This window comes from Dama dama, chromosome 33, assembly GCF_033118175.1.
Source record: "Dama dama isolate Ldn47 chromosome 33, ASM3311817v1, whole genome shotgun sequence".
Lineage (NCBI taxonomy): Eukaryota > Metazoa > Chordata > Mammalia > Artiodactyla > Cervidae > Dama > Dama dama.
Window position 1 is genome coordinate 28098463 of NC_083713.1, and position 26232 is coordinate 28124694.

General features: G+C 35.8%; 1 protein-coding gene across 5 annotated transcripts in view; it reads left to right on the top strand.

Moving 5' to 3' along the window:
• The window catches only part of METTL8 (methyltransferase 8, tRNA N3-cytidine), an 81750-nt gene that overhangs the window by 46074 nt on the left and 9444 nt on the right, over positions 1-26232 (top strand). For 4 of the 5 annotated variants that reach the window (XM_061135110.1, XM_061135106.1, XM_061135108.1 and 1 more), the window contains 3 exons: positions 8498-8589; positions 20065-20435; positions 21750-21799. In XM_061135110.1, coding sequence (XP_060991093.1) covers positions 8505-8589; positions 20065-20435; positions 21750-21799 — 506 coding nt within the window. In that variant the 5' untranslated portion in view covers positions 8498-8504. Of the gene's footprint in view, positions 1-8497; positions 8590-8655; positions 9003-20064; positions 20436-21749; positions 21800-26232 lie in introns of those variants that run through there. The other variant, XM_061135109.1, reaches the window with a different exon arrangement.

Here is a 26232-nt window from a genome sequence, read left to right on the forward strand (position 1 = left end):
CAGAAAGAAGTGCATGTGAACATATGGGAAAATATACAACAGTAAAAGAAATACAAATCAAAACAATTTGGTACCTTTTTAGATCTACTAAAATAATGTCAAAAATGAAAGAAAAAGAGCAAGAAATTTAAGGTAACACCCAATCCTGGTAGCTTTGTAAGTTGATACAATCTGGTTATATTTCTGTTTATTTTTTGACTCATCTGTTCTTTTATTTTTCTCTACTAACTTTTTGACTATACATATTAAAATTATTTTTTGGATGTTATTTTAGAGCAACAGTTTCAAACATTGTGGTCTTAGGACCCCAGTACACTGTAAATTATTGAGGACCCCAAAACTTTTTATTTATGTGGACTGTATATATTGATATGTTCCATATTAGACATTGAAACTGAACATTAAAAGTATTAATTCATTTTAAAACAATAATAAATTCATTACATGTTCATATAAATTACATATTTTAATGAAAATATCTATGTGCTCCCCAAAAATGTAGTGCAAGGAATGGCATTGTTTTAAATATTTGAGAGTCTCTTTAATATCTGACAATGGAAAAAGCTGGATTCTTATATCTGCTTCTTCATTCAGTCTGTTATGTCATGCTGTTTAGGTTGAATTATATAAAGAAAATTTGGCCTCACACAAATATGTACTTGTAAAGGAGAAGAGTTTTATAATAACCTTTTATGATAAGTTTATAAGCATGATAATTTTATTAGTAGCAGTTTCTTAGTAGCAAATATGGAATATGAAACCATATCAGTGAACTTTTGATATTCTGCTATATTATAAACCATTGTTGCACCTTAAACTTTGAATGAATATTTTTTTAAACCTAGGTATCATTTTATAATATCACACATGGATAATTTGGAAAGTTTAGCTCCCTGTTTTATGTAGATCCAAATGACACATTTCGTTAATAATCAGAAATTACATTTATTAATACACCATTATTCCCATCAGGAAAAATCTCTTAAGTATTGAAAGCTATCAAACTCATGGTGGTGGACACAGTTTTTCCAAGATTCAAATTTTTGTTTGAAAGCACAAAATTTATCTTTGACAGCAAATACTGTCATTTTTTTTCCTTAAAGTGATAGATAAGCTCATTTCATTTACTTTTAAGATGCCAAATACTCAAGTCTGAATAGCTGTAGTTTGTCTACAGTTGCTCTTTCAAGTAAAAATAGCTTTCCATGAAAAAAGCACCTAATTCAGTTCACAGTGCAAACAGTCGTACAAGTGCTCTTCTACGAGTCAGTCATCTGTCTTCAGTGTGCAGCTTTTTGCATGCTTACCAACACACTCTCCAGTGAATCGAATTTTTTAAAACAAAAACTGGTATATTCTTTATCATCCCCTGACTGGTGGTATAGAATTGATGACTGCTAGTACAGATCTTCCTTGACTTACAATGGGGTTATGTACAAATAAGTTGAAAATATTGTAAGTCAAAAATGCAATTAATAATATCTAACCTACCAAACAGAATTTAGCCTGTGCTCAGGACTTTTACATTAGCCTACAATTGGGCAAAATCATGTAATACCACACATATTTTTTAATAAATTGAGTATCTTGTGTAATGTATTGAAGGCTGTACTGAAAGTGAAAAACAGAAGGTTGTATACATACAGAATGGTAAGTGCATTGATTGTTTATCTCTGTGATCACATGGCTGACTGGGAGCTGCAGGTCACTGCCAGTGCCTAGCATCATGAGACAGTATTATAGCACTATGATTAGCCCAGAAAAAGATCACAATTCCAAGTACAATGTCTACTAAATGCATATCACTTTTGTACCATCATGAAGTCGAAAAATCACAAATTGAACCATCATAAATCAGAGATCATCAATACACTTTGGTGCTACTGCCTCGTTTCATACTTGGGCAGTTGCAGTTTTACCCATCATTGCTCTTATACCATCCATGCAAATGTTGCACAGTGAAAAATGAAAATAACAGTATTATTATGAAAATAGTTTTGACTTAATGAACTGCCTGAAAATGGATCACACTTGGAGAACCACAATTCTAGACATTGCAGTGTGCTTCCTCAACTTCATACAAGTCCACTTAGAATTAATATTTTACAACATTCCATTCAGTTCAGCTAACATTATATGTCAGTAAAATGTAAAAACCTTACAACAGTGTGATTCTACTTATTCATGCAGTGTTTGCTTTATTGTGGTTATATAGTTTATTTCTATTGGAGAGGGCAGTGGCACCCCACTCCAGTACTCTTGCCTGGAGAATCCCATGGACGGAGGAGCCTGGTGGGCTGTAGTCCATGGGGTCTCGAAGAGTCGGACACGACTGAGCAACTTCACTTTCACTTTTCTCTTTCATGCATTGGAGAAGGAAATGGCAACCCACTCCAGTATTCTTGCCTGGAGAATCCCAGGGATGGGGGAGCCTGGTGGGCTGCCGTCTATGGGGTCGCACAGAGTCAGACACGACTGAAGCGACTTAGCAGCAGCAGCAGTTTACTTCTATAGCCCTCTAGTGGCTCAGACAGTAAAGGATCTGCCTGCTATGCAGGAGATGTGGGTTCAATCCCTGGGTCAGGAAGATCCCCTAGAGAAGGGAATGGAAACCCGCTCCAGTATTCTTGCCTGGGGAATCGCATGGACAGAGGAGCCTGTGGGGGCTATAGTCCATGGGGTCGCAAAGAATCAGACACAGCTGAGCAACTAACACACACTTTTACTTCTATACATGTTATAAACTTTGTAATTCATTATTTTTGCTGTGTATAGGTAGTAATTTTTAAGAGAAATTAAGAAGGGATTTTTTTTTAATATTGTCTTTTATAGTTAGTCACATATTTATCGCTTGTGGTCTCTTTAGTCTACCTCAGTGTCTATGTGGTACCATTCTCCTTTAGTCTGAAAAAATTTTTTGTCATGTAGATTCTGCTGATAACAAATTATCTCAAGTTTTATATACCTGAAGATATCTCTGTTTTTAAATTTTGAAAGATATCTTCACCACATATAGAAATCAAGGTTGACAGATTTTTTCTTTCAGCATTAAAAATTTTTTTTTCTTTTTTAAATTTTTATTGGAGTATAATTGATTGATAGTTTTGTGCTAGTTTCAGGTATATAGCAAAGTGAATCAGTTATACATATACATATATCCACTCTTTTTTAGGTTCTTTTCCCATATAGGTCATGGTCATTACAGAGTATTGAGTAGAGTTCCCTGTGCTGTATAGTAGGTCCTTATTAGATACCCGTTTTATATACAGTGGTATGTATGTATCAGTCTCCCAGTTTATCCCTTCTCCCGCCCCCTCCCCCGCCCCCGCCCCGCCCCGGTAACCATAAAAGTTTGTTTTCTGAATCTGTTCTGAATCTAGTGTGGTTCTTATTTCTATAGCATGGCATTTTGGGGGTCTTAACTGAATACCCAAGGTGTTCAGAGTGATCTCTGGCTTAGCCAGAACTCTAGCATCTCCAAGCACTGCACTGCACAATCTATGCAGACTTCAGTGGCCCTCCTCTTTGTCCAACCCTCTCTTCTTCAGTATTCCGCCACACAAAGCCTCACCATCTCAGTGGCTCTGAACCCTGATTTCTGCCTTCTTAACTCACAATGCTGTCATTCAGTGAGACAGCCAGGCTCTTCTTGGACTCCCCTCTGCACCAGAGTCTAGAACATGTCCTAGACAGAAAGCCAGAGTAAATTGGGGAATGACCTATTGTGTTTCTCTTCTTTTAAGGATCACAGTCCTGTGCTGTCTGAAGTATAGTCCAATGCCTAAAAAGAGTTGCTTTATATACTATTTTATCCAGATTTATTGTATTTTATGGCAGAAAGATAAGCCTATTTCTAGGTACTCTGTCATGGTCCAAATCACAGATTCTATACAACAGTTTTAAGTCCTATTAATAATTATGAAGATTTTCTGGTTATATAGAAAAGTGTTTGTGTATGTGTATCCAAACATACAGGAAGGGAACTTGAAAAATTAAGAATTGTTAATTGATTAGGATATTTAAACCAAAGGTCAGATTTCAGATTTTTCTGTTACCATAATTGTGACTGTGCAATAAAAATGACTTTGTTATGGAATTAAAGATTATTGGAATAGTTTTAGGTTGAAACTATTTAACTTTATTTCTTCCTTTTACTTTAGAATATTTTATTTTTAATTTCACTAGGCACCTAATACATTCCTTAAATTTATCTTTAAATTCTATTCTGTAATAACACTTTTACATACACAGTAAATGACAAAGACAAAAACATTTTATATGCATAGTTTACACTGGGTACTTTGTTTTATATCTAACTGTTAAAAATTATAATAGGCAGTGGCACCACATTCAGCAGAGTTTTCTGTAAGTAGGATCCTCAAAAACATTAGTACCCCAGCTAAGTGACTGGAGAGCGTGTGTGTGTTTTAACTTTTTGAAACCAAACCAAATGCATGATTATTTTAGACTGTTATTCCCATCAACTTAAAGCTAATCAAGGAACCATCATTCAGTTGTAATATGTATCAGTTCAGTTCAGTCACTCAGTCATGACCAACTCTTTGCGACCCAATGGATTGCAACACGTCAGGCTTCCCTATCCATTTGAGTAGGTAGCCTACTCAAATTCATGTCCATTGAGTTGGTCCAACCATCCAACCATCTCATCCTCTGTCGTCCCCTTCTCTTCCCACCTTCAATGTTTTCCAGCATCAGGGTCTTTTCCAATGAGTCAGTTCTTCGCGTCAGGTGGCCAAAGTATTTTAGTTTCTGCTTCAGCATCAGTCCTTCCAATGAATATTCAAGGTTGATTTACTTTAGGATTGACTGGTTTAATCTCCTTGCAGTCCAAGAGACCCTCAAGAGTCTTCTTCAACACTACAGTTCAAAAGCATCAATTCTTTGATGCTCAGCTTTCTTTATAGTCCAACTCTCACACCCATACATGACTACTGGAAAAACCATAGCTTTGAAGAGACAGACCTTTGTTAGCAAAGTAATGTCTCTGCTTTTTAATATGCTGTCTAGGTTGGTCACTGCTTTTCTTCCAAGGGGCAAGCATCTTTTAATTTCATGGCTGCAGTCACCATCTGCAGTGATTTTAGAACCCAAGAAAGTAAAGTCTGTCACTGTTTCCATTGTTTCTCCATCTATTTGCCATGAAGTGATGGGACCAGATGCCATGATCTTAGTTTTTTTTTTTTTTTTTTTTAATGATCTTAGTTTTCTGATGTTGTTTTAAGCCAACTTTTTCACTCTCCTTTTTTCACTTTCATCAAGAGGCTCTTTAGTTTTTCTTCACTTTCTGCCCTAAAGGTGGTGTCATCTGCATATCTGAGGTTATTGATACTTCTCCTGGCAATCTTTGTTTCAGCTTGTGCTTCATCCAGTCTGGCATTTCACATGATTTAAGTTAAATAATCAGGGTGACAATATACAGGCTTGACATACTCCTTTCCCGATTTGGAACCAATCCATTGTTCCATGTCCATGTCTAACTGTTGCTTCTTGACCTACATACAGATTTCCCAGGAGGCAGGTCAGGTGGTCTGGTATTCCCATCTCTTTAAGAATTTTCCACAGTTTGTTGTGATCCACACAGTCAGAAGCTTTGTACTATGTATATAGAAGGAATATAAAATCGCACACACACAGACACATATGAACTGAACTCATAGGACTTACGACTACTCCAAAATTATGATTTTATTCTACTAGCCATGTTGTGAAACTTTTCTTTTTAAAAATCCTGTCTTTTTTAAGATCTTTTTTCTCAATTTCAAGTTTTCAGGAAAAATACTCAATATGTTTTATATTTTCTTCTCAGTTCTCTTTTTTAGGAAAACATATATTCTTTTTTAGTATAAAGATTGCTGGGTTTTCCCCCAACAGATAATGTAAAGTTTTAATGACCATTGTTATTAACATATCTTAAACATACAGTATAGTTTTTTTTAATAAATATTTTTAATTATCTCTAATTGAAGCAGCTTTAAAATATTAAGAAAATTTTAAGGCAGTTACTCTTTTTTAACTTTTCATTTTGTATTGGGATGTAACCAATTAACAATGTTGTGATAGTGTCAGGTGAGCAGTGAAGAAACTCAGCCATACATGTACATATGTCCATTCTCCCCCAGACTCTTCTCCCCTCCAGGCTGTAAGGCAGTTACTCTTAATTCCACAATTCTACTATAATTGTTTTTATTTTATCCAGTGTGTGTATGTGTGTATGTGTAGTTGTGATTATAATACATATACAGTTTGGGGACCTGCATTTTAACTTCATCTTATTTCATATACACTTTTCCATATTGTTAAATAACCTTCATATGTGCCATTTTAAATGTCTACATAATATTCCTTTGAGTTACAATAATTTTCCCATTATCCTATCACTGAGGTTGTTTACAATTTTTTGCTATTATATTTGGTATTCCAGTGAATACTGTTGTATAGGTACTTCTCTGTTTTAGTGGCTTCATTACAATAAATTCCCAGAAGTATAATTTGCAAGTCAAACAAATAAACTATTTTTTCTTCCTTCAGTTGTGGTGGTGGTGGTTGTTAAATACCTGATTATTTTCAGTTTGTTTGTTAGTTAGCTGTCTCTATGCTTAAATTCTATTATAATTATATTTATTATAAACCTGAATGATTCTTATTGCTGTCTCTTGGGCTTGGGTATACATGAATCAGACTCTTCTAATATAAGAACAGCCATAAAGCAGCAGGTCTGGAGGAAGTCCCCATAAATACAGTAGAAACATTTTATAGGTTTCTGAGGGGATTCTGTAACTATATAGTGGAAAATCTGTTCAGTTGGGGCTTAGGGTATAATATTCTCCTCACTTAGCAGTTAAGAAAATGAAGCAACATAAAAAACAGTGTAAGGAAGTTAGAGCAATTTAAGAAATAACTGAATCTATTAAATACTCAGGAAGAAGCAAGTTTTACAATTTAAAACAAATGTGTAAAGCTAAAAACCACATATACTCTCTTTGTCTCAGAGCTTGATTTTTTTAACAGGAAAATTGACTGTTCTATTTTCCTAGAAATTTATAGATGAGAAACTTATCCCCAGCTTTAGTAATACTATTTTTTCAACAAATGATTTCTTGCTTTTAATGTCGTAACTGTCATCTAATAATATTCTCTGTAATTTTTATGTACAGAATATAAAATGTACTTATCAGTTCCAAGTTATATATATGTTGCTCACATATGTTAAAATAAGTCAAAGGAAAAATTTGTCCCAATCTCATTCATTAAAGCAAGTGATAAAGCTGTTAAGTGATTATTTGGTTTGTAAATAATTGGGTTTTTTAAATAACTGAGGTTAAATTTTCGTCTGTGAAACTGTAATTTCTACATTATCATATACTTTTCCTAGGAACTTCAGTATATTGGTTCTGATTCATCTAATAAGTAATTTCTCACCTTTCACAGATGTATTTATAACCAGGTCACTAGACTATACCCTGTCATATCTAATTGTATAAGCCTGACTTAAAATAGTACCAAGCTTGTCATCATTCCACCCAAAGCAACCCCTTATTCTGTCATTGTTGCCTGCACTTTCCTCAGTACTCAGTTTTAATACCTTAAAATCATTCCTGACTCTCAGTCTTCTCTCCCCTCAATATCTAGTTAATCTCCAGATCATAACTCCCTGTATTCTTCCTTTCTGTTTTCCATTACTGCCACCTTAGTCCTGAGACTCATTACTTCTGTACCACTGCAACAGACTTGAATTTTGTATATGTGATTTTATTGCTTAGAAAAGTGGTTTATTCCAGGAAACTGCATCACTTACTTATAGTCTTACCTATTGCAAAAAAAAAAAAAAAAAAAAGAAATGCAGATTTTGTAAAAACAAAACAAAAAAATCACCTTTTTTTGTATAAAGATGTTATTTCTATTTAAAGAAAGGTATTTTAGTAGCAGAAAATAATATTCTCTCGTATAGAGTAAATTATGAACCTGAAAATACTTATTTCTAGAAAGTGCCAGATCTTAGAAGGATAACCTTCGAATATGCTGTGTCAAATAGTCTATCATTTAAACATAAGTAAATCCATACACAGAAATTAAGGCAGCTAATAAGAAAAGTATAAAAGGAATATTAAAAAACTTTTAAAGAATGCCCTGTTCATAAATTAACAAAAAGATTAAGCTTTAGAATAAAACACAGGAAACCATACCAGCACCCAGATAAACAGGCACCATAGTGCTCCTGGGACATTACTTCAGCAATCATTTCCAAAAGGTGGCTGGGGCTTGCAACACAACCAAAGTTAAACAGAACTGTAGGAGTTCCAGGATTATACCAGCACTATCAGAAGGAATATCTGACACAAAATATATTCATTTGATATGGGATTTGTTTGTATCCTTTGTCTTTGACTAATCTAGAATGAAAGATGTATCCCTTAGCACTCTTTTTCTGCCTTCTTCAATTATAAAACACATTTTATAATCTTTATTTTTTTGAAAGGGATCACATGCAATGGTCAAAAGAAGAAGAAGAAGCGGCCAGAAAAATAGTAGAGGAAAACTCAGCTGTGCGAGTCCTTTCGGAAGAGCAAGGTAAGCAGCTATATGTAGCTCCTGGAGCCTGCTTCTCTGTTTGACCTCCCACTGACTCCGTTCACACCGCAGTCTCTTTTCCTCCTAATTGTGTCACCATTTTAGAGAGTCCTTAGCTTCTGCCTATGCTAATTTACTTGTTCCTTTAGGAGAATTCCCAATCATTCCAGTGTAGTGAAACCAAAGTTAATGAAATAAATTGCATACTTACCCTATACGTACTTGCTCTTTTGATAGTCATATTATTGCTTTCTCTGGGAGATAGGTAAAGGTGGCATTTCAAACATTTGAAATGTTTGAGAGAGAACACAGGAGAACACAATTTAAAATTTTTCCTTGTTATCTTTTAGTATGCTATTGTGCATTTCAACTGCTGGGAATATTCAATGAATTCAAAACTTTGAGCAAAGAAGGTAAAATCATATCAAAATGTTGCTGGTCTTTTAAGATGAACACAAAGTTTCAATAACGATTTAAGCTATTTTTCTTGGAGGCCTTTGATATTTAGAGTTTAATTTAGGTAAGGCCTTGCCAACCTTCAAAAATGGTCTCTAAAATATTGCCCTATTGTGTAATCACCAAGCCAGAAAATAGTAAGTATGGGTGAAGATGTGGAGAAATGAAACCCTTGTGCACTAGTGGTATAATTATAAAATGGTACAACCTCTGCTGAAAACAATATGTAAGTTCCTCTAGAAATTAAAAATGGAACTACCATATGATCTGACAGCCCCATCTCTGGATATATAGCCAAAAGAATTGAAAGAGATACCCAAAAGGTCTTGAAGGAATATTTGTATACCTTCGTTCATAGCAACGCTATTCACAGTAGGCAAAAGGTAGAAATAGCCCAAGTGTCCAGCAGATAAATTGATAAATAAAATGTGGCCTATTCATATGGAATATTATTCAGCTATAAAAAGAAATGGAATCCCTGTCCCATGCCATATAATCTGGATGAACTTTGAGGACACTATGTTAGGTGAAATAAGCTAGTCACAAAAAAGGCAAATACTATATGAGTCCACTAATATGAGGTATCTAAAGTAGTCAGATTCATAGAAACAGAAAGTTGAATGGTGGTTAGCAAGGGCTTAGAAGAATGGGAAACAGAGTTGTTGTTTAGTGAGTATAGGGTTTTGGATCTGCAGGATGAAAAAGTTATGGGCATCTGTTTCACAGCAATGTAAATACACTTAACATTGCTGGACTGTTCACTTACAAATGGTTAGGATGGTGAATGTTATGTGTTTTTTTAACCACATTTCTTTTTTTTTTAAAAAGACACTAAAAAAATGTTGCCTCTGTCCTCACTGAGTAGCTGGGAACCCACAGACAGTTGGCCCAACTGTCTTCTAGAGAGGATTTTCTGCTTTGTTTTTCTTAAATGACTTCTCCTTTAAAACAGGTTGTTTTGTTTTGTTTTCTTTAAAGAAAATACAGTTTATTGATATACCAAATACCCACAGAAATAAACACAATTTATAAATGAGTTTTCACAAAACTCAGTGAATTTTCCCAATACCCTTATTAAGAAACAGAAAATTATCAGTAATCCAGAAATTTCCTCATGCTGTGTCCCAATTACTTTCCTAAACCCCTAAAACTCCACAAAGAGCACCCACTATTCTGGCTTCTAATACCATAAGTTAGTTTTTCCAGAGCAACTTGGTTCTGGTTATCATCATTTCTCAATCACTCATGTAGCAATATCAGTGTACCTGTTAGATAGAACAAGAGGCAGCAAACTGTGGCCATGGGTCGAAATCCAGCCCACTGCCTGTTTTTATAAATAAAGTTTTATTGGAGCACATACTCATTTGTTAACATTGCCCATAGCTGCTTTAGAGTGTATCTAAAGAGTTGAATAGTTGCAAAAGAGTCTATATAGCCCACACAGACTACTTATTGTCTGGCCCTTTACAGAAAAAGTTTGCCAGCCCCTGAGATAGAATTTTGTTTCCACATTGATCAGCTGTCCTGAAACTCCCCAGGGAAAAATGTTTGCATTCCTCCTCTGTTCAAGCCAAGTATAGTAAAAATCACTAATCCCACTGGTAGTTAACTATTGTTCTGGTGACTTTAGTCTACACTTGAGGCTAAAGTTTGAAGCAAAGGGTGCTTTTGAAAACTGAGCTAGTGAAATAGCCCTCATTAACTGCCCTTTACCAGTGAAGGGGGCAGTGTGGCCCTATCTTATCCTCTGGTATCATTTGCTGTCCCTCAGAGCTAGTTTTCCTTCCTTACCGTAAGCATGAATGTGTCCTGAAGGATGGACAGGAGGGAAGAGCACCTGATCCACAGTGGAACCATTCTATTTTTATGAGCTCCAGCCATGCAGTCCCAGAATGGGATGTGGCCAGGGAGTGTTGGGGTTGGATTTGAGAGTGCATACCAGTGGCAATTCTGCTTACAAATCAGCCAACATTGCATTCCTTTGCAGGAACTCTGTCACACTGTTTCTGAGGAAGTATAATTTTGCTTCTTTGCCAGCAGCTGCACAGACATATTTTCCACATTACTCAAGCTTCTGCTAGTGGCCACCTGGATATGACAGAGAGAATCAAGCCTAAACAGAATTAAAAGATATCAGTCATCTTAATTCTTTTCCAGGAAGTTAAAAATTATCCATAGTTTATTTCCTGAGAATTTGAAAAACCAAGGATTTTTTTCATGCTCTTTTGAGTATTTCTGTTTAGAACATAAATAGATGAGCAGTGCTGATAATGTTCCCTTAAAGTACTCTATATGTGGCTGCCTATTTTGGCCTATTTATGTTAACAATGAACTTGAGTGAAGCTAATGAGGAGGTTATTTTCGGGCCTTGGAAACCGCAGTAAAGGAAAATGACAGTTCCCACAGAACCATAATGTGACTGAAATAGAAAGGTGGTGACTGGCCTTTCTCTGTAGAAGCAGGAAAAGCAAGCTGGAGAGGACTGATGGTACTCCTTTGAAGCGTTTGGTTTGCTTATTAGCATGTCCAGTCTCTTTCTGAGCAAGTTTTCTGGCTGCTGTGGAGACACAGAACAAAAGAATTCATTTAAAAATTCCTCCCAGTGATCAAGGCTTCTGTTGAGTCCCTACCCGCATAACACTACTCAGTGCAGTGGATTTTATACATGTCAGAGAACCGCTACAAGTAGAGGAACCCACAATGAGGGTGGCCATTACATCACACTTAAGCAAGGTTGCCCAGAGCAGCAACCAAGGCAGCTGCTGAGGGTGGCAAAGAAAGAGAGAAAACTTCTGTCCTGAGGAACCATGTTGAGTGACAGGACGTTACAGTGAGACCAGGTACATACTCAGCCACCCACTCCAGTCTCCACTAGGGATCATCAACCTGCAGGTCTGCAGAAGCCCTTGGTGAGGCTCCTCATTGGATATTTAATGTCTCTGATGAATATGGGTCAAGGTGAAGAGATCCGTTTAAAAGCTCTATTCCCAAACGTTGTGAAAGCCCAAAGGAAGCTGTGACCCGGTTCCTCTCCCACTGCCCCTGTTAACCACAGTCTCTCTTGTTTTTTAATATATATTTATTTTTATTTGTTTGGCTGCATGGGTTTGTAGTTGTGGCATGTGGGATCTTATTCCCCAACCAGAGATCAAACCCAGGCCCCCTGCATTGGGAGCACAGAGTCTTAGCCACTGGACCACCAGGGAAGTCCCTACCATCTCTTCTTATCCAGGAGAGTCCTAAATCTTTGAAAAAGCCAATTTTCTCTCATTGCAAAGTATTCCACTTACAGAATAGTATATAGCATGAGCCTTGCTTATTGATTTTATCTTACTTATTTCAATGCCCCTAGGAGGAGGTACTGCTGGTTCTCCCATGCTGACCAGCTCTCTGGCACCTTCCTTTTGGTCTCTGTGTATGTCAGTCTCTCCTGTCACTCCCATTTCCCATTTCTCATCTATTGTCTCAGCTGTTGGTGAGAACTGAAGTCCGGAAACACCCTCACAATTCTGAAAATAAGAACTTAGCCGTCACAGATGAGACAGTCTTTTGCTGTACAGTGGCTGACATTTTCATTCCTGTGATTAAAATGTAAAGCATCTAGGCTATCATTAGCAATATTTCTTTCAATTAGATGCTCAGATTAATGATTTGTGATTCCACATTTCCTTTTGGTAATTTATTTTAAATTTTATAATAGCTCAGATTTCTTTTTAAAACAGATTAATTCAGAGAAATGAGAAAGATACATTTGGCAGTTTTTGAGTTAATATGATTATATTTTTAATTTCCTAAAAACATTTCCAGTGTGTTATATCTCAGCTGGTAATTTAGCAAATGTAATGGGTTTTTTAAACTTAATAACAAATGCAGCTGCTATTTTTACTTTAAAATATCCTTGTAAATAACTATCTACCTAGAGTGAGTTGCCTATGTCAAGAAAAATAGTAAAAGAATCCCACTATACCTTCCTTTGTGAATACCTTGCCACTTGAGAGTGTCCTATGTGAGAAAAAAAATAGAGTAGCTTAAAGTTTTGTGTGCTGATAAATTTAGAGTACTTGTTTATAGGTCAGCTTTGGTTGTTAATTTCATACTGTGCTCAGACTTTAAATTTCATAACTTTAAGAGTTTTATTTTATTAGACAATTAACTTTATCAATGACATGTGGAAATTTCCAACTTTGAGAGCTTAGGTGTTTGTGTAATTGATGTACAAAAACAGCTTTAAAATGACTTTTGTTACATTGCAACTTAGAATAAATTTTCATAATTTGTACTAATATGTCAAATACATAGATGGTTTAATTCAGTTTTTTTAGTTGTGATATTCAGTGTGATTCAGAGTGAATTCTGAATATTTAAGTATGGTTAGTGTGTCATAGTCTTTCTTCCCCTCAGCAGTATTGAATTTAATAAATGAATAATTGAGAAGTTGTTTCATCTGACTGTGGTTAAACAGATCACTACACCCCTTTTATCACCGTTGGCATAGAGCAATTAACTCTGAGTTGGTAACCTAGGAAAGTAAAGGGAAATTTTTCTCCTCCAGGAAAAATTGATATACCTGTTTAGAAAGTCAGCTGGACAAGATAAAGACAGGGCTGATTTCTCCACATTGTATTCTTCTATCATTATTGGACTGACCGTGAGCGAAACAGAGGTTTAAACTAAACTTTTCTCTCATGGTCAGGAAAGTCGCTCATCCAGTTCCCCTGATACCACAGATACTCTTGAAGTTCACAAAATTAAATTAAATGTTGGATGTGTTTACCTTGTCTCACAGCCATAATTATGAGTTTGATTGAGCTTCCTTAGGGTCTCAGAAGCTGTTATATACATTGCTGGGAACTGTGGAATTGCCAGCATTGATTGAAGGTACTGCTGAAAGCACAACTTGAAAAAAAAACAACAACCCCAAAACCCAGTTCCAGTCCATTAGCCTTTATCCCAGCCAATTCTGTTTTGTTTCTGTTTTGTTGCTGTCCCACAAACCCATCTATTCTCATAGAACATTTTATGTTCCCATTGCTCATCATAATTTCATCATGCAATCTTGCATAGTTTATTGTTTATATAATTCAAATGGAGTTTAATTAATTCTGTATTTCTGATCTGCCTTTATGTAGGTTCACTCCAATCAGCATTATTTTTACTGTTCTGTTTTACTGATTTTAAGTCATACTGAGGTTTTAATTTCAACTTGATGCTTCATAATAAGAGGAAAGTACAAAATCAGGAAAACAGGTTATTTTCAGAGGTATTTTGGAGGAGGTTAATCTAGATTTTGTGTTAGAAGGCAATATAATGGTTAAGAGCATAAAGTCTGATAGACTTAGTTCAGGTCCTAGCTCTGGTGATGACCATGGGCAAATTTTTTATCCCCTCTAACCTTGAACTTCTTTGTCTATAATAGTATGTATGTCTGAGAGGTATTGTTAGGATTAAATGGGGAAAAAATCCAAGTAAGGCATTTGACATAGTGCCTGGCACAAAATAAACACTCAGTATATACTATTGTTATTATTTTTAATGCTGCTGTTATTGGTACAATGATTTATGTGATTGTTTGTTTTCTCCTAATTCCTGAGTGAGAAATACTTGAAAAAGCTTGAAAGTGTACATATTAGCAGACCTGACCATCATCTTTTAATAGTAATCAGATCCTTTTAAAGATTGGATAAGCTTAGGTTGAATTTAGGTGCTTGATATATTTGGTATCTGAATCAGATTCTAGTCACCTCACTGCAGGTTCATTTTCATGATAAATTGTAGAAATTAAACGTAGTACAAGCTCATATTTATTACAGCAGTCTGATCCAACACTTTGCAGTTTGTAGAACTATAATGTTTGTTGTTTAGTCACTAAGTCGTGTCCAACACTGTGTGACCCCACGGCCTATAGCCCCCTCAGGCTCCTCTGTCCGTGGGATTCTCCAGGCAAGAATACTGGAGTGGGGTGCCATTTGTTAATGTTCTCCATAAATTCATGGGATTTAATAGGAAAGTACATAGACTTTTTAGAACTTGAACATAGAGATATCCTTTAGGAAAGTAGAATGAAGAATTCAACCAAGATTCTTTATCTTTGTTTAAGATGCAGATAAAACTTTGCAAATATTACTCAATCATAAAAAGGAATGAAATTGTGTCATTTGCAGAGACATGGATAGACCTAGAGACTGACATACACAGTGAAGTAAATCAGAAAGAGAAAAATATCATATATTAATGTATATATGTGGAATCTAGAAAATGGTATACATACTTTTACTTGCAAAGCAGAAATGGAGACACAGACATAGGGAACAGACATACGGATACCAAGCAGGAAGGGGTGCAGGGCATGGGATGAACTGCGAGGTTGGGATGGACGTATATGTACTATTACGCGTAAACTAGATAAATAATGAGAACCTGCTGTGCAGCACAGGGAACCCTACTCAGTGTTCTGTGGTGACCTAAACGGGAAGGAAGTCCAGAAGAGAGGGGGCATATGTGTACATACGGCTGGTTCACTTTGCTGCCGACAGAAACTGACACAGCAGTGTAAAGCAACTATACCCCAATTCAAAAAGCCAAAAAACCTTTGCCAAGGAAGAACTACCTGATAATTGTTAAATTATTTTAGCAATTTAACACTCCAAATTTCCATCTGATGATTATAAATGAATATAAATTTTAAAGTGCAGCCAGTGCAATTTTAAAGTTGCAGACCATTCTGTGTTAAGTTTTTCTCTTAATATTATTATCCTTTAAATTTTAATTGCTGCATAAGATTACTCTGTTTTGACATGCATGGTTTGCTTGATCATTCCAATGTTGAGGCTGTTTTGAGTTATTTCCCATTTTTCATGTTATAAGTAATACTGCTAGGAACATCTTTTCTTTCAAGTTACTCCCCTGCTGTCTATCCCTTCTTCTGCCAGTTAATTCCGAGGGGGATAGTGCCACAAATTAATCACTTGTAGTGTTAACATTCTAGTTACTAATAGTTAGGTTCAAACTCACTTCAGAAGTAGCTTGGTATAGGAAACTCAGATACTAGAGATTTGACTAAATATAGGTCTTCTTAGGTGGGTCACTTTTTATTAAGCAGAAGAATCTTTTACTAGCACAGAGTGAGTTACAAAGCAAGTTTTTAAGATAAGAGGAAGAAGAGAAGGTATGAAAAGACTGGGGAAATTTGACAGTTTCCTAATTCCTCCTGAGTCTGATTTTCAGAATGTTGTTTTGTTTTCTTACACAGTATATCAGGCACGTTCCCAATGTTTTTGAGTTGAGATAGAACTATTTTTAAAAATACAACATTTTTAGATTTTTTTTTTTTTTTTAGGAATCTCTCCTGGGTGGTTTTTATTTTTATTTATTTTTTAAAATTAATTAATTTATTTTTTCAGTGGGTTTTGTCATACATTGATATGAACCAGCCATAGATTTACACGTATTCCCCATCCCAATCCCCCCTCCCACCTCCCTCTCCACCTGATTCCTCTGGGTCTTCCCAGTGCACCAGGCCCGAGCACTTGTCTCATGCATCCCACCTGGGCTGGTGACCTGTTTCATCATAGATAATATACATGCTGTTCTTTCGCAACATCCCACCCTCACCTTCTCCCACAGAGTTCAAAAGTCTGTTCTGTACTTCTGTGTCTCTTTTTCTGTTTTGCATAAAGGGTTGTCGTTACCATCTTTCTAAATTCCATATATATGTGTTAGTATGCTGTAATGTTCTTTATCTTTCTGGCTTACTTCACTCTGTATAATGGGCTCCAGTTTCATCCATCTCATTAGAACTGATTCAAATGAATTCTTTTTAATGGCTGAGTAATATTCCATGGTGTATATGTACCACAGCTTCCTTATCCATTCGTCTGCTGATGGACATCTAGGTTGCTTCCATGTCCTGGCTATTGTAAACAGTGCTGCGATAAACATTGGGGTGCACGTGTCTCTTTCAGATCTGGTTTCCTTGGTGTGTATGCCCAGAAGTGGGATTGCTGGGTCATATGGCAGTTCTGTTTCCAGTTTTTAAGAACTCTCCACACTGTTTTCCATAGTGGCTGTACTAGTTTACATTCCCACCAACAGTGTAAGAGGGTTCCCTTTTCTCCACACCCTCTCCAGCATTTATTGCTTGTAGACTTTTGGATAGCAGCCGTCCTGACTGGCGTGTAATGGTACCTCATTGTGGTTTTGATTTGCATTTCTCTGATAATGAGTGATGTTGAGCATCTTTTCATGTGTTTGTTAGCCATCTGTATGTCTTCTTTGGAGAAATGTCTGTTTAGTTCTTTGGCCCATTTTTTGATTGGGTCATTTATTTTTCTGGAATTGAGCTTCAAGAGTTGCTTGTATATTTTTGAGATTAATCCTTTGGCTGTTTCTTCATTTGCTATTATTTTCTCCCAATCTGAGGGTTGTCTTTTCACCTTACTTATAGTTTCCTTTGAAAAACTACAACATTTTTAGATTAACCATAAATAGCCTTCTTCCCATTATTTAGACATGACTTAGCAACTAAACCACCACCACCACCCATTAGTACAGATGTGAGCAAGCATGTTTTGGACTTCAACATCACATAATTCTTTTGTTACAGAGATCTACTTTCATTTCTCAGACCTTAAATAAAGATAGGAGTTTCTGTCTTTCAAGCAGTCCTGCTGCCAGATACAATTCAGCCTTGATGGGAAGGAAGTCTTGTGGCTAAATGGGTGGAGATCCATGGTACAAGGCCATAAAGATAAAAGTGGAAAGAAAAGGAAAACTATAAGGGTTTCAGGACAGGGTTCTGTAACAAAGACAAAACTGACTGTAGGCAACTGCTTGTTCTCAGGATAGGGGCTTCTTTAAAATTATGAAAGAATAGAGTCTGTTGTTTTTAGTTTTAGTTTAATTTTTTGGGAGGGGGTTGGGAATAGATAATCAAAATTTACATGGATCAAAATTCAAATGAAAATTCTTCCTGAAACCCTGGTCCCCAACCACTCAGTTCTACTCTTGAGAGGCAACCAGTATGACTGATTATGTGATTATCCTGCCCAAAGTCTTCTGTTCATGTAACACATGCGTTTTTCCTCCTTTTTTCCCTAAAAAATAGTTTTTTTTCCCCTAAAAAATAGCATCGTATACATACTGTTCTACATTTTGCTTTCTCGCGTAACATTAAGTCTTGGAAATTATTCTATAACAGAATATTTTTTAAAATTTTTGAAAGCACTTTAAAAATGTCATGTGTCTCAGTTCAGTTCAGTTGCTCAGTTGTGTCTGACTCTGCAACCCCATGGACTGCATCATGCCAGGCTTCCCTGACCATCACCAACTCCCGAAGCTTGCTCAAACTCATTGTCCATTTAGTCGGTGATGCCATCCAGCCATCTCATCCTTTGTCGTACCCTTCTCTTCCTGCCTTCAATCTTTCCCAGCATCAGGGTCTTTTCAAATGAGTCAGCTCTTCGCATCAGGTGGCCAAACTGTTGGAGTTTCCGCTCCAGCTTCAGTCCTTCCAATGAATATTCAGGACTGATCTCCTTTAGGATGGACTGGTTGCATCTCCTTGCAGTCCAAGGGACTCTCAAGAGTCTTCTCCAACACCACAGTTCAAAAGCATCAATTCTTCAGTGCTCAGCTTTTTTTATGGTCCAACTCTCACATCCATACATGACTACTAGAAAAACCATAGCTTGACTAGACGGACCTTTGTTGGCAAAGTAATGTCTCTGCTTTTTAATATGCTGTCTAGGTTGGTCATAGCTTTTCTTCCAAGGAGCAAGCGTCTTTTAATTTCATGGCTGCTGCACTGACTGAAAGTAATTCCTAAGCCAGGGTTTACGTCTGGTACATGATAGTATCCAAGGAATGCTTCTTGAATGAGTGAGTGAGAAAGTAAGTGAATTAGTGATTATGTTAATTTAACATACAGATAGAAAGAGGCAGAAAGCTAAGAATCGCTGGAAGGTCTGTGACTGTTGACCTGACCCTGATGCTGGGACCCAGGATTGATCTAAGGAATGACATCACAAAATGCATATCTCCTTTTAAATTGCATCAGAAATTCTCTTTAAGCCTTCATATTAGGAGATGTCAGTATGAAGAGATGCCTCTGGAGGTGGGTGAAGAATGGAGTTGTGGGATGGCCCCTAAACCCCACGAGTCAGGACGTCTGGTCCTGGTTCTATGACAGGGCTCCAGGACCCAGACAAGTGGGTTCATCCCTCTGTGTGTCCTTACTTCAAATGCAAAACAAGGAGGTTGGAGTAGATTTTTTCAGTGCACCATTCTAGCTCAAGATTACATCATTTATTATTCCACAGTTTCCTGTTCGATTACCAGTTTGCACAGACACTTGTTATGTTAAAACTACATTTATAGCAACATAAAAAGTGAGGTTATTATTTCTCTAAGATAATAAAGAGACTTACAGGGTTATTGGTAAAAATGTGATTATTAAGATTTCAAGAAGAGACTCTAGAAAGTATTTTGCAATTATTTTATTCCTCACAAAAATGTATCAGCTAAACAATTGAGACAGAAGCAGGTTTACCAGGAAAAGCCCAAATACCCTACACATTGACACATTTTGAGAGGACTAATACTTTGTAGTTCTAACCTTTAAGAGGTTCAAAAAGAATCAGATAAGTAAAAATTACTGTAATATTATTCAATAGTAAATATAATTGTTATAAATTAATAGTATATGTAATATACTCAGTAGTATTTAATCATTAAATGCTTCCCAGGTGGCACTAGTGGTAAAGAATCCACCTGCCAGTGCAGGAGATGCAAGAGACACGGGTTCGATCCCTGGGTCGGGAAGATCCCCTTGGGAAATGGCAACCCATTCCACTATTCTTGCCTGGAAAATTCCATAGACAAAGGAGCCTGGTGGGTCACAGTCCATGGGGCCACTGAGAATCAATCACGACTGAGTGACTTTAATATATTTAGTTATTAAAATAGTAACTAATAATACATATAATTCATAATAAAATAAATCTTTTTTTCTCTTTATTTTAGTTAAGTATGAGAGTGAAGCCAGTAAATATTGGGACACATTTTATAAAATTCATAAGAATAAGTTTTTCAAAGATCGTAATTGGCTATTGAGGGAATTCCCTGAAATTCTTCCGGTTGGTCAGAAAACTGAAGAGAAGGTGAAAGAATTATCATGGAATCATGTGAAAATTAATACTGAAAGTTTTTTCTCAAAAATGCACTGCCCTACTATGCCTGAAGAAAAAAATCATTATAAAGAAAGTTCTGGCTCATCAGATGGTCAAAGCAAAGCAGGATCTGACTTTTCTAAACTGGACTCTGAAGAATACAGAGAAAGACCTCTGAAGACTGAATTGTTTCCTGGTAGCAGTGCTGCTTTCAGAATCCTTGAGGTATGGTACTACATGAGAAAATTTTTTTAATGTACATCACATATTACTTTATTAATGATCCAGATTCTTTAGAGGGAAAATGATCAAATAACTGTGTACTTTTGTGCATAAAAATTATGTAAGGGACTCATATCTTTAATCAGTCAGGTTTTAAGTTTGTGATTTAAAACTATTCTTAAGTTTGTCTGCTTTAATTTCTAACTTGAAGGCCGTTTTAAATACCAGTGAAGTTTTGGCCTCAATTTCCATCTCTTTCTGTTGTTACCCACTTGTAGATGAAATAGAAATAAGTGACGTATATAATTTGCTATAATCTGGTGTAGACTTTGATTTTCTATTTTAGAAAAAGAAAACTTTTCCTTCTGATTATAAACATAGTAGATGCTGATTACAAAGAATTTGGTAAAGAGAAAGAATAAACAATCCCATAAACAAAGGATTTAACCACTGTTAACATTTAACTTTTTTCTCCTTTTGTTTATACTGTTTTATATAGTTGAGCTATACTATATCTGCATTTTAGTGTTTTTCTTTGTTTGTATTTAACATTATAACATAAGCAGTTTTCCCTATCTTTAAAAATTCTCTATAAACATTTTCATGGCTAAAAATTACTATACTAAGTGAAGTACTGATTCTACTTATCTGTTTTCACTTGACTGGGCATTTAAATTGTTTTCAGGTTTTGTACAGCAAGTATCCTCAGGTATAGACTTCTCTGTATTTTCTTTTATTATTTGAGTTCAATTGACTTGTTCATAACTTATTAAAATTTTTAATATTGTTAAAATATTTTGCCAAGTTGCTTTCTAAGAAGTTGTACTAATACCTATTTACAGCAGTGTAGGTCTGTCTCGTCACACCCTCATTGATTGGAATAATCTTATTTTTATTGCTTTCTGCTTTGTTAGACAAAAACCATATTTTAACTTGATTCCTTTGATTGTTAAATAGGTCATATAGTTCTTCAGATGTTTAGAAACCATTTGTTCTTCTGTCATCTACTTATTTCCTTTATTTATTAGTTGTGTTTTTTTAAGGAACTCTGCCCTTTATCATATTTAATTCAAATATTTTTTTCACAGTGTTTTTGTCACCTTTTAATTTGGTTCATTTGGGGTTTTGGTATGTAAAAATTTTAGTCAAATTTCTCAGTACATATTATTTTTGTGATTTATTCCATTTTGAGCTTATACAACTCTCCGATAGCCAAAGATTCAGAACACTTCTTTTAGTTTTTTAAAGTAAAAATCTGATATTGATGAGGAAAATTTAACTTTCTTTTCATGATACTTAGTTATTCTTTGATTTTAGGTTGGCTGCGGTGCTGGGAATAGTGTTTTTCCAATTCTGAACACTTTGCAGTGAGTTTTAGAATTTTCTCCTACAAAATTCTGCACATGTATGGGATATTGAGAAATACTTGGAAAATGTTGTCATATATATACCAATAGTGTTCTTGTTCCCATATAAACAATGACTAAACCAAATTTCAAAAGCAGTGGCTTGGTCTTTGTATCTGATTTCATGTGAACTGATAATTACTCTGGAAATAATGTTTCACAGACATAGGTTGTCCACCATGAGTTGAAGTAATTTTTTAAGTTTGTGCTTATGTAGATGAGAGTAAGAAATGAGCAAGAGATTTGATCCTTCTGCTAAGCTGGGAATTACTGAACTTTAGAGATTTATTTACTCCTCCAGGTTACTTAGGTGTCATTTTACACATAGAGAATTGAGTTTAAAGCTTACACTTTATTTTGTGTAAGCTTTAAACTCATTTTATTTTGTCATCACTTCTGGAGCCACACCCAGGATAAAACCTTCCTGTAGAGTTGAAATGACTCTCTAGAGTTGAAATTTTTGGAGTTATCACACCTAACCCTAAGATTCATAAAGGGTGAAGTCTGTAATAGGAGCAGAGATGTTCTCCTGACCTGCCCTTCCTGTTCAACACCTCACCAATGTGTTTTAGTAGGTGATGAAGAAGACACATCTTACAAAACTTTTACTCCTTTTACCTATGGCTGGTCTGTCAAGTGCCTATGTTTTTTAAGTTTACACAATAGCTTTCCGATTGTCATTTTTCCATTATAAAATTAACACAAGCACATTGTAGAACTTTCCCATTAGAGGAAAAGTGGGTGGGAAGGAATCACCCGTTATTCCCACCATCAAAACATCAAAATATAGCTGCTGACAGAATTTTTATTATAATTCCTTTCAGTCTTTTCACTATGCATATTTTAAAATTTATTAAAGTCTTTTTTTAAACTTTCTATTGTGAAAATGTAAACGCATTCAGAAAAATTGAGTAATACAGTAAATTCTCATATAGCCACCACCTTGTTTCAGCAGTTACTTACATGAGGCCAACATCATGACACATTATTTTTATGAACTTATGATGGATCTCCAGAAAGCAAGACATTCCTAATTGCTGTTATAAACCTAACATAATAAAAAGTAATTCCATAATATCATCAAATTACCAGTTAAAAGTGTCTGGCCAGAAGTGATACTGGCCAATTTGCAGTTCTGAATGGCGTTTTTCTTTCAGGATTTATTTTCTTTGTTTTCCTTTTCCCGTTTCTAGGCCAAAATTTCCTGTTCTTATACCACATAGCCAGATTCCTTCACCCTGGTGTTCTCTGAACTTGTAATACACGTAAATCTACTACGTTGGTAGTTGATTATGTGTTACTCTATGACTCATCTCAAATTATTATTTAGCAAGTTATTTCCTTATATCTTCTTTCTTCAGCTACTATTTATATATTTCTTGAGGTAGAGAGCATAATGTATTCTAATTTGGTTTTCCAGGTAGCCTAACAATATAATGTAGATAGTTAGACAGAGCTTGGTGCCTGCTGACTGGTTAATATCTCTGATTCCCCACTTGTTAGTTGTATTTTTCCCCCCTTCAACTTCTCCATCTGACTAATAATTGCAGGCTCTTGCCTTCTCACCCCCTGACTCTTTCTTTGTGACTGGGTCTTTTTTTGGCCTCATATTCATATTTTAGAAATCACTGTAACTCAATAACCTGAGATAATTAATTCATCTTTAAAAGGCAACTAGTGATTCGCCTTCCAAAGGGAGGATTAAACCTTTTTTCCCCACCAAAGAAATTATGTTTTATTACTTTTGGAGATCATAGAATTAATATTTTACATTTTCAGAATATTTTACCATAATTAGACCCCCGGAATTGAGAGGTCATATCATTCTCCAAGGATCATTTAATTCTTAAACCTCCTGCCAAGAGAGTGTTTGGTGGTGTGGTAGTAGTAGTGATATTTACACCTGTTTCCTGGGAGAAGGGCCAAGACAGTCAGCTGATTTTAAAGAAAAGCCCTGGAAAATCATTGAGTGGTCACAAGACCAAGTTGGGCTGCTGATGCAGTGGGAATTCAGTCTCAGAGGTCATGTTGCTATCTGGTAGGACACATGGCAAATGGCACAAGCTTTCCTTCAGCTACTAGAGTGTTCTGTATCTTGTGGTTGTTTAATAATTTCTGCACAAGGGTAGACTGCATGCCTGTCATAATGAGCTAGATGTGCCAGTATCCAGAGAAGCATTTTGAGCTATATGGAAGTTTTTACAAAAGCATATTAAGTTCTTAAGTTTTTAAGTTCCTGGAAGGCAGAGGCAGATATTCCTTTGACAATGATGATTGTGATGATGATAGCAAGAATAATAAAAATGATATTTTTTTAACATTTATTAGGTGCTTACTCTGAGTCAGGCATTTTTCTATAAATTTTACTATCTGAGTCCATTTTATCCTCACAACCAACTTAGATGCCATATTTTACTTCTGTTAGGAGTTTGGGATTGACATTTCTACTACTACTATATTTAAAATAGCTAACAAGGACTTACTGTATAGCACAAGGAACTCTGCTCAATATTCTGTAACAACCTAAATGAGGAAAGAATTTGAAAAAGAATATATACATGTATGTGTATAGCTGAATCACCTTGCTATACACCTGAAACTAACACAACATTGTTAATCAACTATATTCAAATATAAAATAATTTTAAAAATAAAGATAAGGACACCAATTACAGAGAGCTTAGGTAACTCATCCATGGTTACCCAACTAAGCAGTAGAACTGGGATTCAACCCTAGGCAGTCTGGTTTCAGAGCCCTTGCCCTTGGCCAGCATATCATGTAGTACTAATAATATATGTATCTGAGTGTTTACTGAGACATTTCAAACATGTGTGACCACCCAAGAAATTACGAGTCACAAATATAGGGATTTCATAGGAAACAACAAGGGTGCGTGCTGCAATAAAGCACTATTTTTATATGTGAAGTCACTCAGTCGTGTCCGACTCTTTGCAACCCCATGGGCTGTGGCCTGCCAGGCTCCTTCGTCCATGGAATTTTCCAGGCAAGGATACTGGAGGGGGTTGTCATTTCCTTCTCCAGGGAATCCTCCCAACCCAGGAATCAAACTCGGGTCTCCTGCACTGCCCGCAGACTCTTTACTGTCTGAGCCACCAAGGAGGCATTTTTAAATGGGTTGAATGAAAAAGAAAAGCAGCATAAATTTTAACTTTGATTCAGCATTGGTTAACTTTTCATAACCAAATCCTATTCATCATACGTTCATTTATTTGGACAGATCTTAATTTGAATTAAAATTCCTAGTGCCACAGAGTGGCACTGTATGTGAAAACTGTACTATATATGAGAATACTATATGTTAATATAGTATTCATCAGTGAGTAGCCTTTAAGAGAGTAATGTCAGCCTGGGTGAGATTTTGCTAATAAATGCATGTTTGTGCTTGTATTCCATATTTATTTAGAAATCCTCCTTGCCTAATATGCCTCCTGAATCAGATTAGAAGTTCTAATTATGTGCTTCAAAGCCCATATATCCTTCCTTCTATTCTAAATCACCTCTGCTTCTCATCCCTGGCATGTGACTCACACCTATAAACCTTTCCCCTCTTTGCACTTGGCAATGCCATCCTCCCCCTTCAAAATTCTTAAACTTTGGCCTGAAAGTGCCTGCCTTATCCAAACTTCTATGGAAATTAGGCTGTAAAGTCCACAAAAACCAACACCATACCTGTAATTACTGTTTAAGGACATACTAATCTCTTGTCATTCAGACACAAAACTAAGCAAGATGATTTGAGAATTCTTTTGATAATAGCACGTAAGATATGATTAGGAAGAGTATTGACCCACGAAATTCAAAGTACAGTTGACCACTGAACAGTGCAGGTGATTAATCCACAAAAATTTATAGACATCCCTTTGTATTTGTGAGTCCTCCATATCTGCAGATTCAGCCAACCACAGATCATATAGTACTTAGTATTTACTGTTGAACAATATCCATGTGTAATTGACCTAGAAGTTCAAACTTGCGTTGTTTAAGGGTCAGCTATATGTCCCTGCCTGTTAGTAACCATGGCTCAGCCATCCTTACTGAATTTCAGGTAAAAAACTTATCTAAGTTCAGTGGAGGCCAGTTAAAATTAGTCAAGATTTTCATATGGATAAACATACCCCCTCAAAAAAAAACCCTTAACTTACACTTTCTTTGCATATTGTAAATAAAGCAACTGAGTCTTGGAGACGTTAAGTCTAATTCCGTGTTAATAAGTGGCAAATCCAGGATTTAAAAACACGTGTAATTGGCTCCCAAATCCCATACTCTTACTATTTTATTAGACAGTTTCATTTACTACTTTGTATTCTAATGCTTGGTCCATATATGGGGCTCAGTAAAAGTTTGAAAATCATTTGAAAAGATAACAAAATTA